Source organism: Oncorhynchus nerka, linkage group LG1 (genome assembly GCF_034236695.1).
Source record: "Oncorhynchus nerka isolate Pitt River linkage group LG1, Oner_Uvic_2.0, whole genome shotgun sequence".
NCBI classification, from domain to species: domain Eukaryota; kingdom Metazoa; phylum Chordata; class Actinopteri; order Salmoniformes; family Salmonidae; genus Oncorhynchus; species Oncorhynchus nerka.
In genome coordinates this window covers 20,839,420-20,854,110 of record NC_088396.1, presented here as the reverse complement: position 1 = coordinate 20,854,110, position 14,691 = coordinate 20,839,420, and the positions used below count along the sequence as shown (strand labels likewise).

The following is a 14,691-nucleotide window of genomic DNA, read 5'->3' as shown; positions in this document are numbered from 1 at the left end:
CCCCCCTCTAAGTGTCTAAAAGAGATTTTCATCTCAGTCACATATGGAACCGCTATCAGGGGCACTGCTTAGAATGGTGTTTTCCCAGGGGCACTGCTTAGAATGGTGCTTTCCCAGGGACACTGCTTAGAATGGTGCTTTCCCAGGGACACTGCTTAGAATGGTGTTCCCGCGAATTACATTTTGGCAAATGTTTGAAAATTAAGTTTAATTGGCTGCTTCATTACATGTTCTGTTAATAATTTACTCTTAGATGTAAAGTCCCCTGTTTATAAATCGATCTGTGAACACCATAGATCGAAATGGCTTGCATTGAGTGATAGCCCTGGTTCCCACGGAACAGTAGTATATTTGTGTAACAGAATGTTAAATCTGAAACCACTGGGATGTCCCTCCTACCATTTCTTTCGCTCTTCCGACTATCCATCAACTCCTGGCTGAACCCTGCGTCACAGCTGTTAAGTTCATGTTTTAAGTATCCCTATATTTCTGTCATTACGGGGCTATCACTCTGTCAAGAGTGCGCCTGCGCAGGAGGTTTGGTTGTTGATGGACCTAGCCTTGAGTGGAATGGCTACCTTGTGTTCATACAGTATAGTACATTTTGTTCAATTGTAACCTTCTCGTTGTGTCATTTCCAGTTAACAGCCACTTACAAAGCACATGCCTGCAATCATTACATAGTAGCAGGAGAGAGTGGTTTCATCTCTTTAATATATTCAGACATCAATTTATAGCAATTCATATAAAATTATTTATTTATTTAAAATGTTAAAGAAACACTGTCATTGACGGATAAGATGAATGAGATGAAAGGCGAGTTCCTAACGTGTTCAAGAAGCCAAGCTAGAGCTCTGTGAGACGTTCACAGCGATGGGGACAGAGGTTTGGCTCAAGCGAGACCGTAAGCAAATACGCACACTAAACATACAAATGCATATTTTGCAGTTATAAGGAAGGTGAATTCTTATAGCTAGTAATTCTACAATTTGATTATACTATATTTAGAAAGTATAAGTCATTTCAAGTATTATTCATCGTTTTTTTTATAGGAAGAACATCATAAAATATTTAATATTGTCATAATATTCGTACTGTGTACTTCCGGTTGTATCCTCAAATGTAATTACACCTCAGCAATTTATAACTATTTTTACCAGAAAGGTGAGATTTGAACCTTTCTTATAGTATGCAGCATTACTAGTTATTGTTGATGATAAATAATTACTTTTGGAGATTACATAGATTACATTTAGTTTGTTTTAAAATGAATTACCTCATTCTAAATGTGATTTCACTCGTTCTGAGCCCCGTGGGTAGCCGCCCTAGCGGGCAATGCACCCAAAAAGAAAAAACGTTTTATGGCCGGTAAATTAAAATCTTCCCGGTCATGTTGTCTGGCGCCACGGTTTCCCAACAGAAACCCTGTCACATACATTCAATCACACGCAAACACACAGGCTGAAGCTGGGCAGCGGCTCTAGGGCTGAGATGGGTGAGCAGGACTGGGTGCATGCTTTCTCCCTTCTGGACTCAACTTTCGCACACACAGTTTGCCATTCAGCATGTGCATGACAGCAGTGGCAGGATGAACACATACACAAAGAGAGTGATATCACTTAGCGGGTGGATGATGGGTGAGGAGAGGACCAGATAGCATTTGGTCTCTTTCCTCTGCTCCATAGTGGGCTGCCAAGCACACGTGGCACAAAGAGGGAACACACAGGACACACATCCCTCTCACCTGGGGACTGTGTGGGCATCATGGATGGCGAGGGTGCCACGTTGGGATGGTAAGGGGTGGGCGGGGAGGTGAGGGAGGGTACACCCCCCCAGGACCCCCTCTCATTGTCTGCTGCTGCTGCTGGGCCTGAAATTGGCTCATGAGGGTGTCCATTATGTCACCGCCCACGGGCGAGGGCGGGTTGTCGTCTTCGTTGACAGAGCGTCGCCGAGCATCCTGGTTACTGTCAACAAACATGTTGAGGAACGTCTGGTAGAGAGAGAGAATCCTTGAGGGGAACTAGACAACAGAATCTAGGCACTTTCAAATTCCTGATACAATCACACAAACCCACCCAAGCCCTCTCCTCCCTTGTACCTTGAGTCCCGGGGCAGGGTAAAAGCCCTCCACGATCTTGGTGTTGTCAAAGAGGCTGTAGGCCCCGTCTCGTATGGCCACCACCCCACGGCTGCGGCAGTAGATGTCGATGCAGTACATGTTGCGGAAGGCCAAGCGGATGTGTGTGGGTGACTGGGGTAGGATGGAGAAACACTGGTAGGCTGTGTTGGTGCGCTGCGTTAGCCCCAGCATGGGCACTGTGGGCAGCTTGTTGATGGCATTCAGAGGGGCCTGGGTGTCCGACAGCACCTTGGGGGGGGAGGGAAGTTAGACAATGAATACAAAATAAATGTAATCGAATGTGCCACTTTGGTGGAGGGTTCCAGTGTATGTAAGAGTATGTGCGTGTTCTGCCCCTGCATAGTTAGGTTCAAGCCCAGGTATGTGTGTATGCGTGCAGTACCTGTAGTAGCTGGACCACAGTAGGGGTCTTGTTGAACATCTCCTGCAGTTGATGCAGTATAATGTTGTGACAGTTACTACAGCCCGAGTTGGGTCCTACTGTCCCCAGAGAGAGATGAAACCTCTGGGTGCTACTGTTCCACTGGATGGTCACCTAGAGGGGAACGAGAGGCGGCAGAGAGAGTCTCAATCAATCACATATCACATATATTTATATAATATATAAATAATATATATAATATATATTTATATATTTATATAGTACGTTTTACAAACAGTAAGGAAACATACAAGGCAGGGATTGACACTAAGCTCTCAAAGGCACTTGTAAATCAATATGTCATGTTTTTCTTGCGCAATTGTCATGGTCACTCGTCCAAAAGAAATGGAATGGTCTGTTAGACAGACAAATGGTAAAATGTCAAGTACCTCTGTGGTAGATTGAACTGCATCGCTCCTTAGCAGTCATATGAAGGACCATATCTGAATTATATGTAACATTTTTAAATGGTATCGTTTAAACTATGAATTTTTTGTTGTTTAAATGTTGCCCTTAGGAAAAAAGATTGCAGTCAGAGCACATTGCAAATACTGCGTCCCAACATTTTTTTTACTGCAGTAATTTTGCAGTTATTCCGCAATTACTGGATCCGAAATACCACAGGTCGACAGTAGTTACTTTTTTTGGTCAGCCTAAGATTTTTTATTACATTTGTCACATCGCTAGTTATACATATGAAAGGAAGTAATAATCACAGAAAACAGTAACTTATGGGCATGAACAGTACTTTTGGGGAACCAGCCATGTCTGGGGAAAACAAAGAAGACATTTTATTTTTGACGAACTCTCCCTTTTAATGATGAGGCGGCAAGGGAGTAGCATTTTCCACAAGCCTTTTTCTCATGGCAAATTAATGAAACCGTTAACAATGGCTACACTATGGGACAACTAAATCAGATGTTTCAGCCTATCTTCTCTGTCTAAACTGAAAAACACTTAGGACTACTTGAGTTGCGAGAATTTTCTAAATGGACTGCAAGCACAATTTGGCCCGCAAATCGCGCTACTGAAACAGGTGTAAAATTTGCGTAATATTTGTAGTTGTCAGTCCGTTAGGGAGGACGTATTCATTACTCCAATTCTGTTTTAAAACGTTTCATATACAGAATGAAACGTTCTGTTTGCGTCCGTTTGGTTCTAATGAACACAGCCCTGAACACAGAAACAATGATTGATAGGCAGCTTAAACATCTTCAATTCAACCATTATGGGGTTAAAATACATATACATTTGTAAACAGCCACCCACAACAAAGACATAAGATTCAAATAAATGGAAGAGCAGCAGTGTGATTCAATAAAAGTGATATCAGTACCACTGTTGTCATCCTTATCTTCAAGCATTATTTAAATTGAATTATCTTTGGATGCCAATAGTAGTCACATCATTGGAAGACATAGCTTTGACTGTAGCCTACAAAAGCCTATATTCCTGCTATTTTCCCTCAATCCATTAAACGCATATGATGGTTCATCATAGTGGTTTCTGATTTGTGGTCAGACTTGCTCAGGCAGAACAAATGTAAAATCGTGCCTTCTTTCATGAGCATAAAGGTGTCAAATAAGTTTTGCGAAATTGAGTCAGACACGTAACGGAGGGAAACGAGAATGTAGGGAGAATAACTATGATCACTTGGCTCAGTTTATTTTTTGTTACGAGTCACTTTTGCACAAATTAAAACACTATAGTCAACGTGACTTAAAGGTTGTCTTTGGGACAGAATGTCACCTGCCTGTTCAGGAAGCCACAAAGCAGATTCCACCTGCCCGACTGTTCAGTTTACCTTCCCCCGTTAATGTCAACCCCTGCAAGGGACCAAACACTCCCTAGGTGGAAAGGAATGTCTAGAGAGGTAATAGACGCAGGTTAGATTTCAGACGTTACTCACCGAGCTACCCTTGGTGCTACCGTAGCACAGAACCAGTTTGCGGTAGTTATACAGACGGATCTCACTGAACAGACTCAGGTAGGATGGCATCTCTGGTAGTGATCGTGAGAACACCAGGACACACTGGTAAAGCTGGCTGATGGCGCTCCAGTCGTTGAGGAACATCTCCACCACCTTCCTCCCTCCCACAGGCTCAGACAGAGGGTTCTCATAGGTTAGGTACACGTGGCGCGTAGAGGCTGGACACACACACACAGAGAAAAGGGAGAGATAAGGGCACATTAAACTCAGTTTGGGTAGTATGTGTTTGTGACAACATGTGCATTTCTGTGTGTGTTCTATGTGCTCATGTGTGTTTGTATGTACCTTGTTCCTTGCTGTGTGTGCTGTTGAGCGGGCAGTTGGCCAGAACCAGCTCCCCGACCCAGGTACGGTTGTTCCGACCCTGCAGACGGAAGGTGCAGTCCAGTAGAGAGCGCTCCAGTGCCTGCCTCGTCTCCTCCCCTACACCCTTACTCGGAGGGATCCTAGGGAGAGGAACAGGACCACAAGGGGTTAGGTACATATCTATCACTGAAATGATGGGTATAAACTAACATTTAAAATAAATCTATTATATATATATTTTTTTGTAGGTATGTGTCCAAGTGCGCTGCGAGAACGTTTCAGTTCAAATCAGTAGAAACTAAATTGCAATCATAGACACATTCTGACTTTAGTATCACCTTTAAAGCCCCCATGCAGTCATTTTCATAAAAACATTTATATTATCACTGTATCTAATATCACTCCAAATATATTTTCTTATCATTTTTTCCCCTGAGCTTCCTTTTGCCATTGAAATGCTCAGTCGGTTCAGGTGGGCATGTTGATAAAATGTTAATATATTACAAACACAGCCCTACTTGGTGGATAGGACCGTCGAGACCAGGGGTGTCTAAGGGTTGTTTTTTTCCTTTCAATTAAGCCATAGACAACCAGGTGAGGAGAGTTACTTACTAATTAGTGACCTTAATTCATCAATGAAGTACAAGGGAGGAGCGAAAACCCGCAGACACTCGGCCCTCTGTAGAATGAGTTTGACATGTGTGGTCTAGACTCTAAAGCAAACCCTGCTAACCCCTTTAAAGTAGGAGGATACATAAGCCAATAAAATATGACTGGTCATTGGTAATAATCAGATCAGATTGTGATGTCATGCTGTGGGCCAAAAACTCCATCCCACCTGAACAGGCTGAAATTCCAGACGTTTTTCATTTTTTAAAGCTCTTGCACATAATTGCATGCAATTTATGTTAGTGGCACTGTCTAACAATATGGAAGTCAATGGGAATGTTAAAGGGGCAGTGCGGTCAAATGTGATTTACTTGGTTTTTTTGTATTCGAAATAACACTGAAATTGTGAAAATTATGTGCAAGAGCTTTAAAAAAAAAGAGAAAAACGCCTGGAATTTCAGCCTGTTCAGGTGGGATGGAGTTTTTGACCTTACTTGAGGATGCGGATGGCGTGACTGCAGCCGTCTCCCTCCACCTGCACACCCTGGTGAGGAATCTCCATCTGAGATAACTAGAGAAAGACATGAGAGAGACATGTTAGACAGAGGAGGAATGGAGGGGAAGAAAGCGAGGGATGAGGAGAGGACGAAAAAGAGGAGACGTGAGGAACCTCCATGTGTGACAGCTGGATAGAGGAGGGACAGAGGTGGAAGGATAGATGAGGAGAGGGAAAGGAGGATGAGAGGGATGGATAGGAAGAGGAATGATGAAGAAAGATATTAATAGTAGAATGGGAAATTGTAGAAAAGAGTGAGTAAGAGTTGTAAGATAAAGAGAATAAAAGTGGGTACTCCCTCCATCCATACCTCCACTCTGAGGCCTATGAAGGGCATGTTGGTGTCACACATGGCCACTAGGTGAGCCAGCTCCTTGTTGAAGGCAGACATCTCCCCTGAGCGCTTTGGCTTCTTGGGCTCCAGAGCCCCTTGGTCTCCTGACAACTGGAGGACAGAGAAGAGAGAGGAGATATACAGTGAGATAACTGACCATCTAATGATAATAAATAATACATTTAATTTATAAACACTTCTTATTTCATTATTCAGGAAAATATCAGGGTTTATATGTATATTGTAAGTATTTTTCCTTCAATTACTCCTTTTAGGGCATGGTTTCAGATCATCAATATTTGAATTCATTGCAACTAGGACTGTGGCGGTCACAAAATTTAGTCAGCCGGTGATTGTCAAGCAAATAACTGTCGGTCTTACGGTAATTGACCGTTAATTAACAAACACATGTAGCATCTTCTGGCTTCCACACAAGACGCTGATGCTGACCTTTGGAACATTATTTTAAAACGTCTAATAAATCCATGTAATATAGCCTACACACCTTCACAATAAGTCCATGTAATATAGCCTACACACCTTCACAATAAGTCCATGTAATATAGCCTACACACCTTCACAATAAGTCCATGTAATATAGCCTACACACCTTCACAATAAGTCCATGTAATATAGCCTACACACCTTCACAATAAGTCCATGTAATATAGCCTACACACCTTCACAATAAGTCCATGTAATATAGCCTACACACCTTCACAATAAATCCATGTAATATAGCCTACACACCTTCACAATAAATCCATGTAATATAGCCTACACACCTTCACAATAAGTCCATGTTAATATAGCCTACACACCTTCACAATAAGTCCATGTAATATAGCCTACACACCTTCACAATAAATCCATGTAATATAGCCTACACACCTTCACAATAAATCCATGTAATATAGCCTACACACCTTCACAATAAATCCATGTAATATAGCCTACACACCTTCACAATAAGTCCATGTAATATAGCCTACACACCTTCACAATAAGTCCATGTAATATAGCCTACACACCTTCACAATAAGTCCATGTAATATAGCCTACACACCTTCACAATAAATCCATGTAATATAGCCTACACACCTTCACAATAAATCCATGTAATATAGCCTACACACCTTCACAATAAATCCATGTAATATAGCCTACACACCTTCACAATAAATCCATGTAATATAGCCTACACACCTTCACAATAAATCCATGTAATATAGCCTACACACCTTCACAATAAATCCATGTAATATAGCCTACACACCTTCACAATAAATCCATGTAATATAGCCTACACACCTTCACAATAAATCCATGTAATATAGCCTACACACCTTCACAATAAATCCATGTAATATAGCCTACACACCTTCACAATAAATCCATGTAATATAGCCTACACACCTTCACAATAAGTCCATTATTTATTTTAGACAGGTCTAAAGAAAAAAATGTAGTGTATTTTAGAAGAACAGAAAAGCATACTCTGAGTTGTCCTTACGGTATGTTAGGCCCTGATCTGGCAATGTCATATCGCTGTGGGCAACACTAGTTCATTTAGCAGACAAGATTAGCTTAGAATTCATTGGCATTAATATATATAATATTAGGGTGCGTTATGGCCACACGGGATGCCGCCAGGAAATTCGAGGCATTATCAAGTGCTTCACAAATGGTGAATGAGAGACTGACGAAGTGTTTACAGCCTGTGCAAAATAATTAGGCAGAGCTCAAGCCCTTCAAAGAACTTTTCAAAATCATCATTAGTTGCATCGTGCAGCCTTACAATGTATTAAAAATCGGAAAACATATAGCCCAACGTTTGTAGAAAAACTAAATACAAAAAAAAAAAAAAAAAAAGTGGTCAGGTGAAGCAGATGCTAAGCTACAGGACTGTTTTGCTAGCACAGACTGGAATATGTATCGGGATTTCTCCGATGGCATTGAGGAGTACACCACATCAGTCATTGGCTTCATCAACATGTGCATCGATGGTGTCGTCCCCACAGTGACCGCACGTACATACTAGAGGTCGACTGATTATGATTTTTCAACGCCGATACCGATTATTGGAGGACCAAAAAAAAAAAGCCGCTACCGATTAATCGGACAATAAAAATAAAAAAAAAGTATTTTTATTTAATTTGTAATAATGACAATTACAACAATACTGAATGAACACTTATTTTAACTTAATATAATACATCAATAAAAATCAATTTAGCCTCAAATAAATAATGAAACATGTTCAATTTGGTTTAAATAATGCAAAAACAAAGTGTTGGAGAAGAATGTGCTATGTAAAAAAGCTAACGTTTCAGTTCCTTGTTCAGAACATGAGAACATATGAAAGCTGGTGGTTCCTTTTAACATGAGTCTTCAATATTCCCAGGTAAGAAGTTTTAGGTTGTAGTTATTATAGGACAATTTCTCTCAATACAATTTGTATTTCATATACCTGCCAGTTTAACAGTATAGCTTCCGTCCCTCTCCTCGCCCCTACCTGTGCTCGAACCAGGAACACATCGACAACCGCCACCCTCGAAGCATCCTTACCCATCGCTCCACAAAAGCCGCAGCCCTTGCAGCGCAGGGGGAACAACTACTTCAAGGTCTTAGAGCAAGTGACGTCACCGATTGAAACACTATTAGCGCGCACCCCACTAACTAGCTAGCCATTTCACATCAGTTACACTAGCCTAATCTCGGGAGTTGATAGGCTTGAAGTCATAAACAGCTTAATGCTTGAAGCACAGCGAAGAGCTACTGGTTAACGCACGAAAGTGCTGTTTGAATGAATGCTTACGAGCCTGCTGCTGCCTACCATCGCTCAGTCAGACTGCTCTATCAAATCATAGACTTAATTATAACATAATAACACACAGAAATACGAGCCGTAGGTCATTAATATGGTAGAATCCGGAAACTATTATCTTGAAAACAAGACATTTATTCTTTCAGATAAAATACGGAACGGTTCCGTATTTTATCTAACGGGTGGCATCCACAAGTCTAAATATTCCTGTTACATTGCACAACCTTCAATGTTATGTCATAATTCCGTAAAAGTCTGGCAAATTAGGCAGCCCAAACTATTGCATGTACCCTGACTCTGCGTGCAATGAACGCAAGAGAAGTGACAATTTCACCTGGTTAATATTGCCTGCTAACCTGGATTTCTTTTGGCAAAATATGCAGGTTTAAAAATATATACTTCTGTGTATTGATTTTAAGAAAGGCATTGATGTTTATGGTTAGGTACAGTCGTGCAATGTTTGTGCTTTTTTCGCAAATGCGCTTTTGTCAAATCACCCCCCGTGATGGTGCCCCCACACACCATTGGTGCCCCCACACAGTGACTCTGTACCGGTGCCCACCTGTATATAGTCTCGCTATTATTTTACTGCTGATATTTAAAATTACTTGTTACTTTTATTTCTTATTCATATTTTTTTTAAACTGCATTGTTGGTTAGGGGCTCATATGTAAGAATTTCACTGTAAGGTCTACTACACCTGTTGTATCCGGCACATGTGATGATATATGTAAGTGATGATATAATAATATTGTCACCCATCAGACTATTCTTGATTTAATCTAGTCTTTAGATATACTAAATAATGTGTGAAATTTGTTTTGATTTAGAATGGACCATTATCATGCACCTGTATCGAAACAGGGGCAGTGGGAAAAAATACATGTCATCTATGCACTTAAATAGCAAATGGAGGACGCTTTCCCCCATGGTTTATTTTCATGCTAGACAGGTAGGTTATACCCCTGTTGTAAAGAGTAGCAATGTGCTTAATATTAGGAAAGTTGAAAAATAAATATAGTAGGCCTAGCCTATAGAAATCTGATCATCCTCTTTTCAGTAGAGGCAATCACTCTGTTCTCTCACAATTGCATAGCCCAGGTATTCCCAAACTGGGGTGCGCGTACCCCTGCCGTCAGGGGTAAAAAAAAAGAAAATTACATCCAAACAGTCCGCTTTTATTTTCCAACGGGGCTATACATTTTTGAGTTTTTCCCCCCTCATTTTACTGCCCAAAATAAAATTAAACCATCTACTGTTCAGCGAAATAACACCACAATGTCAAATACAGGTAGCCTAGTCTAATAATTAACATCCAATCACATTAACTGTTACCCTCTCACGGGAATTCCACTAATGAACCGTATGTAGCTGCTGCTCATGTTGGTATCTGTAAAGCCATGACAGGGACACATAGTGGAGTGGTAACTTGTGTGTAAGCAGTTGCTCCCGACGGCACTTGGGTACACCACAGCATCCACCAAGAGGCTCTTGCTGCCAAGGGAATGCCTGACAACTTGAAAGACACTACAGTGAAAATGGTTAACTTTGTTAAAGCAAGGACCCTGAACTCTCGTGTATTTTCTGCACTACGCAATGATATGGGCAGTGACCATGTAACGCTTTTACAGCATAGAGAAGTGCGCTGGTTATCAATGGGCAAAGTATTGACACGTATTCTTTTAATTGAGAGACGAGCTTAAAGTTCTTTACTGACCATAATTTTCACTTGTCTGACTGCTTGCATGATGACGAGTTTCTCACACGACTGGCCTATCTGGGTGATGGTTTTTTCTCGCCTGAATGATCTGAATCTAGGATTATAGGAACTCTCCGCAACTATATTCAATGTGTGAGACGCCATGATTAAGAAGTTGAAGCTTTTCTGTCTGCATTAACAAGGACAACACACAGGTCTTTCAATCATTGTATGATTTTTTTGTGTGCAAATGAACTCAAGCTTACAGACAATGTCAAATGTGATATAGCGAAGTGAGTTGGGTGAGCATTTACGCAGGTACTTTCCCGAAACGGATGACACAAACTGGATTCGTTATCCCTTTCATGCCCTGCCTCCTGTCTACTTACCGATATCTGAATAATTGAGCCTCATCGAAAACGCAAAAAGCGGTTCTGTGAAAATGTAATTTAATCAGAAGCCACTGGTAGATATCTGGATTAGGCTACGCTCAGATTAGGCTGCGCTCAGAGTATCCTGCCTTGGCATATCGCGCTGTTAAAACACTGATGCCCTTTGCTACCACGTACCTATGTAAGAGTTGATTCTCAGCCCTCACTAGCATAAAAACTAAATACAGGAACAGACTGTGTGTGGAAAATGATTTGAGACTCTCCAATTACAACCCAACATTGCAGAGTTATGTGCATCCTTTCAAGCACACCCTTCTCATTAACCTGTGGTGAGTTATTCACCATTTTCACTGAACAAATAAGGTTTTATACGTAAGATGGTTAAATAAAGAGAAAAAAATATTGATTATTATATTATTTGTGCCCTGGTCAGGCTGGTCATATAGGAGCTCTGTCACTTCCCATGAGCCGGGTTGTGACAAAAACTCACACGCATTCTTATGTTTAATCAATGTATTGTATAGTGTAGCAGGCTTACATTGACGGAAAAAAACAACATTCGAGAGTGCGCTGACCCTGGTGCTAGAGGGGGTACGCAGCTGGAGGTTGAATGTTTGAAGAGGTACGGGATTATACTGCCATAGCCTATTGAAATGTCGACCAACATCTTTGATTTGATTATCTATTTTTTTTTTTTAAATAGATGTCAGAGTGATTAGAGGGACAATGGAGTGCTGAATACCAGGCAGTTAGCAAGTTTGGTAGGATACTAATGACCATCAGCAGCATCAGAGCTTGGAGAAGCCTAATTACCGTGACTAAACAGTCACGTGGAATTTGACTGCCTTCATGACTCGTGACCGCCGGGTGTGGCGATAATACGGTCACATAACAGCCCTGATTGTAACCCGTACAAGCAGTTCTGCAATCCATTCCTACTTTTCTCTTAGAGCCATGGCGGGCCCCACGGCTGGAGCAATTGTCCAGGACGAGCTGCTCCAGGTTGGGTTTGAAGTGCTGAAGGAGCTGAGCGCATGGAGGTCCCTCCTCACCTTCCAACTGAGACACAGAAAGGAAGGAGTACTTGTACTGGAGCTCCGTGGGACAGCCAGGCACGTCAAGCATCTCCACCACCTAGAGAGACAGGGAAGGGGAGAGAAGAGGGAGGGAGAGAGAGATTGATGGGAGAAAACAGTAATGAGGAAGAGTAGGAAAGTTGTGCATGGTTAATGTACTGTATTTTTTATTTTTTTATTTCACCTTTATTTAACCAGGTAAGCAAGTTGAGAACAAGTTCTCATTTACAATTGCGACCTGGCCAAGATAAAGCAAAGCAGTTCGACACATACAACGACACAGAGTTACACATGGAGTAAAACAAACATACAGTCAATAATACAGTAAAAAAAACAAGTCTATATACAATGTGAGCAAATTAGGTGAGAAGGGAGGTAAAGGCAAAAAAGGCCATGGTGGCAAAGTAAATACAATATAGCAAGTAAAACACTGGAATGGTAGTTTTGCAATGGAAGAATGTGCAAAGTAGAAATAAAAATAATGGGGTGCAAAGGAGCAAAATAAATAAATAAATTAAATACAGTTGGGAAAGAGGTAGTTGTTTGGGCTAAATTATAGGTGGGCTATGTACAGGTGCAGTAATCTGTAAGATGCTCTGACAGTTGGTGCTTAAAGCTAGTGAGGGAGATAAGTGTTTCCAATTTAAGAGATTTTTGTAGTTCGTTCCAGTCATTGGCAGCAGAGAACTGGAAGGAGAGGCGGCCAAAGAAAGAATTGGTTTTGGGGGTGACTAGAGAGATATACCTGCTGGAGCGTGTGCTACAGGTGGGAGATGCTATGGTGACCAGCGAGCTGAGATAAGGGGGACTTTACCTAGCAGGGTCTTGTAGATGACATGGAGCCAGTGGGTTTGGCGACGAGTATGAAGCGAGGGCCAGCCAACGAGAGCGTACAGGTCGCAATGGTGGGTAGTATATGGGGCTTTGGTGACAAAACGGATTGCACTGTGATAGACTGCATCCAATTTGTTGAGTAGGGTATTGGAGGCTATTTTGTAAATGACATCGCCAAAGTCGAGGATTGGTAGGATGGTCAATTTTACAAGGGTATGTTTGGCAGCATGAGTGAAGGATGCTTTGTTGCGAAATAGGAAGCCAATTCTAGATTTAACTTTGGATTGGAGATGTTTGATATGGGTCTGGAAGGAGAGTTTACAGTCTAACCAGACACCTAAGTATTTGTAGTTGTCCACGTATTCTAAGTCAGAGCCGTCCAGAGTAGTGATGTTGGACAGGCGGGTAGGTGCAGGTAGCGATCGGTTGAAGAGCATGCATTTAGTTTTACTTGTATTTAAGAGCAATTGGAGGCCACGGAAGGAGAGTTGTATGGCGTTGAAGCTTGCCTGGAGGGTTGTTAACACAGTGTCCAAAGAAGGGCCGGAAGTATACAGAATGGTGTCGTCTGCGTAGAGGTGGATCAGAGACTCACCAGCAGCAAGAGCGACCTCATTGATGTATACAGAGAAGAGAGTCGGTCCAAGAATTGAACCCTGTGGCACCCCCATAGAGACTGCCAGAGGTCCGGACAGCAGACCCTCCGATTTGACACACTGAACTCTATCAGAGAAGTAGTTGGTGAACCAGGCGAGGCAATCATTTGAGAAACCAAGGCTGTCGAGTCTGCCGATGAGGATGCGGTGGATGACAGAGTCGAAAGCCTTGGCCAGATCAATGAATACGGCTGCACAGTAATGTTTCTTATCAATGGCGGTTAAGATATCGTTTAGGACCTTGAGCGTGGCTGAGGTGCACCCATGACCAGCTCTGAAACCAGATTGCATAGCAGAGAAGGTATGGTGAGATTCGAAATGGTCGGTAATCTGTTTGTTGACTTGGCTTTGAAGACCTTAGAAAGGCATGGTAGGATAGATATAGGTCTGTAGCAGTTTGGGTCAAGAGTGTCCCCCTTTGAAGAGGGGGATGACCGCAGCTGCTTTCAATCTTTGGGAATCTCAGATGACACGAAAGAGAGGTTGAACAGGCTAGTAATAGGGGTGGCAACAATTTCGGCAGATAATTTTAGAAAGAAAGGGTCCAGATTGTCTAGCCCGGCTGATTTGTAGGGGTCCAGATTTTTCAGCTCTTTCAGAACTTCAGCTGAATGGATTTGGGAGAAGGAGAAATGGGGAAGGCTTGGGCGAGTTGCTGTTGGGGGTGCAGTGCTGTTGACCGGGGTAGGAGTTGCCAGGTGGAAAGCATGGCCAGCCGTAGAAAAATGCTTATTGAAATTCTCAATTATGGTGGATTTATCAGTGGCGACAGTGTTTCCTATCTTCAGTGCAGTGGGCAGCTGAGAGGAGGTGTTCTTATTCTCCATGGACTTTACAGTGTCCCAGAA

General features: G+C 42.0%; 1 protein-coding gene across 1 annotated transcript in view; it reads right to left on the bottom strand.

The window, feature by feature from the left end:
* Positions 1–14,691, bottom strand: part of LOC115114117 (mediator of RNA polymerase II transcription subunit 14-like) — a 44,506-nt gene that overhangs the window by 19,651 nt on the left and 10,164 nt on the right. Inside the window, 9 exon segments of the mRNA XM_029642149.2 lie at positions 1,745–1,816; positions 1,819–1,993; positions 2,102–2,371; positions 2,526–2,678; positions 4,474–4,712; positions 4,840–5,000; positions 5,964–6,040; positions 6,336–6,470; positions 12,217–12,411. Coding sequence (XP_029498009.2) covers positions 1,745–1,816; positions 1,819–1,993; positions 2,102–2,371; positions 2,526–2,678; positions 4,474–4,712; positions 4,840–5,000; positions 5,964–6,040; positions 6,336–6,470; positions 12,217–12,411 — 1,477 coding nt within the window.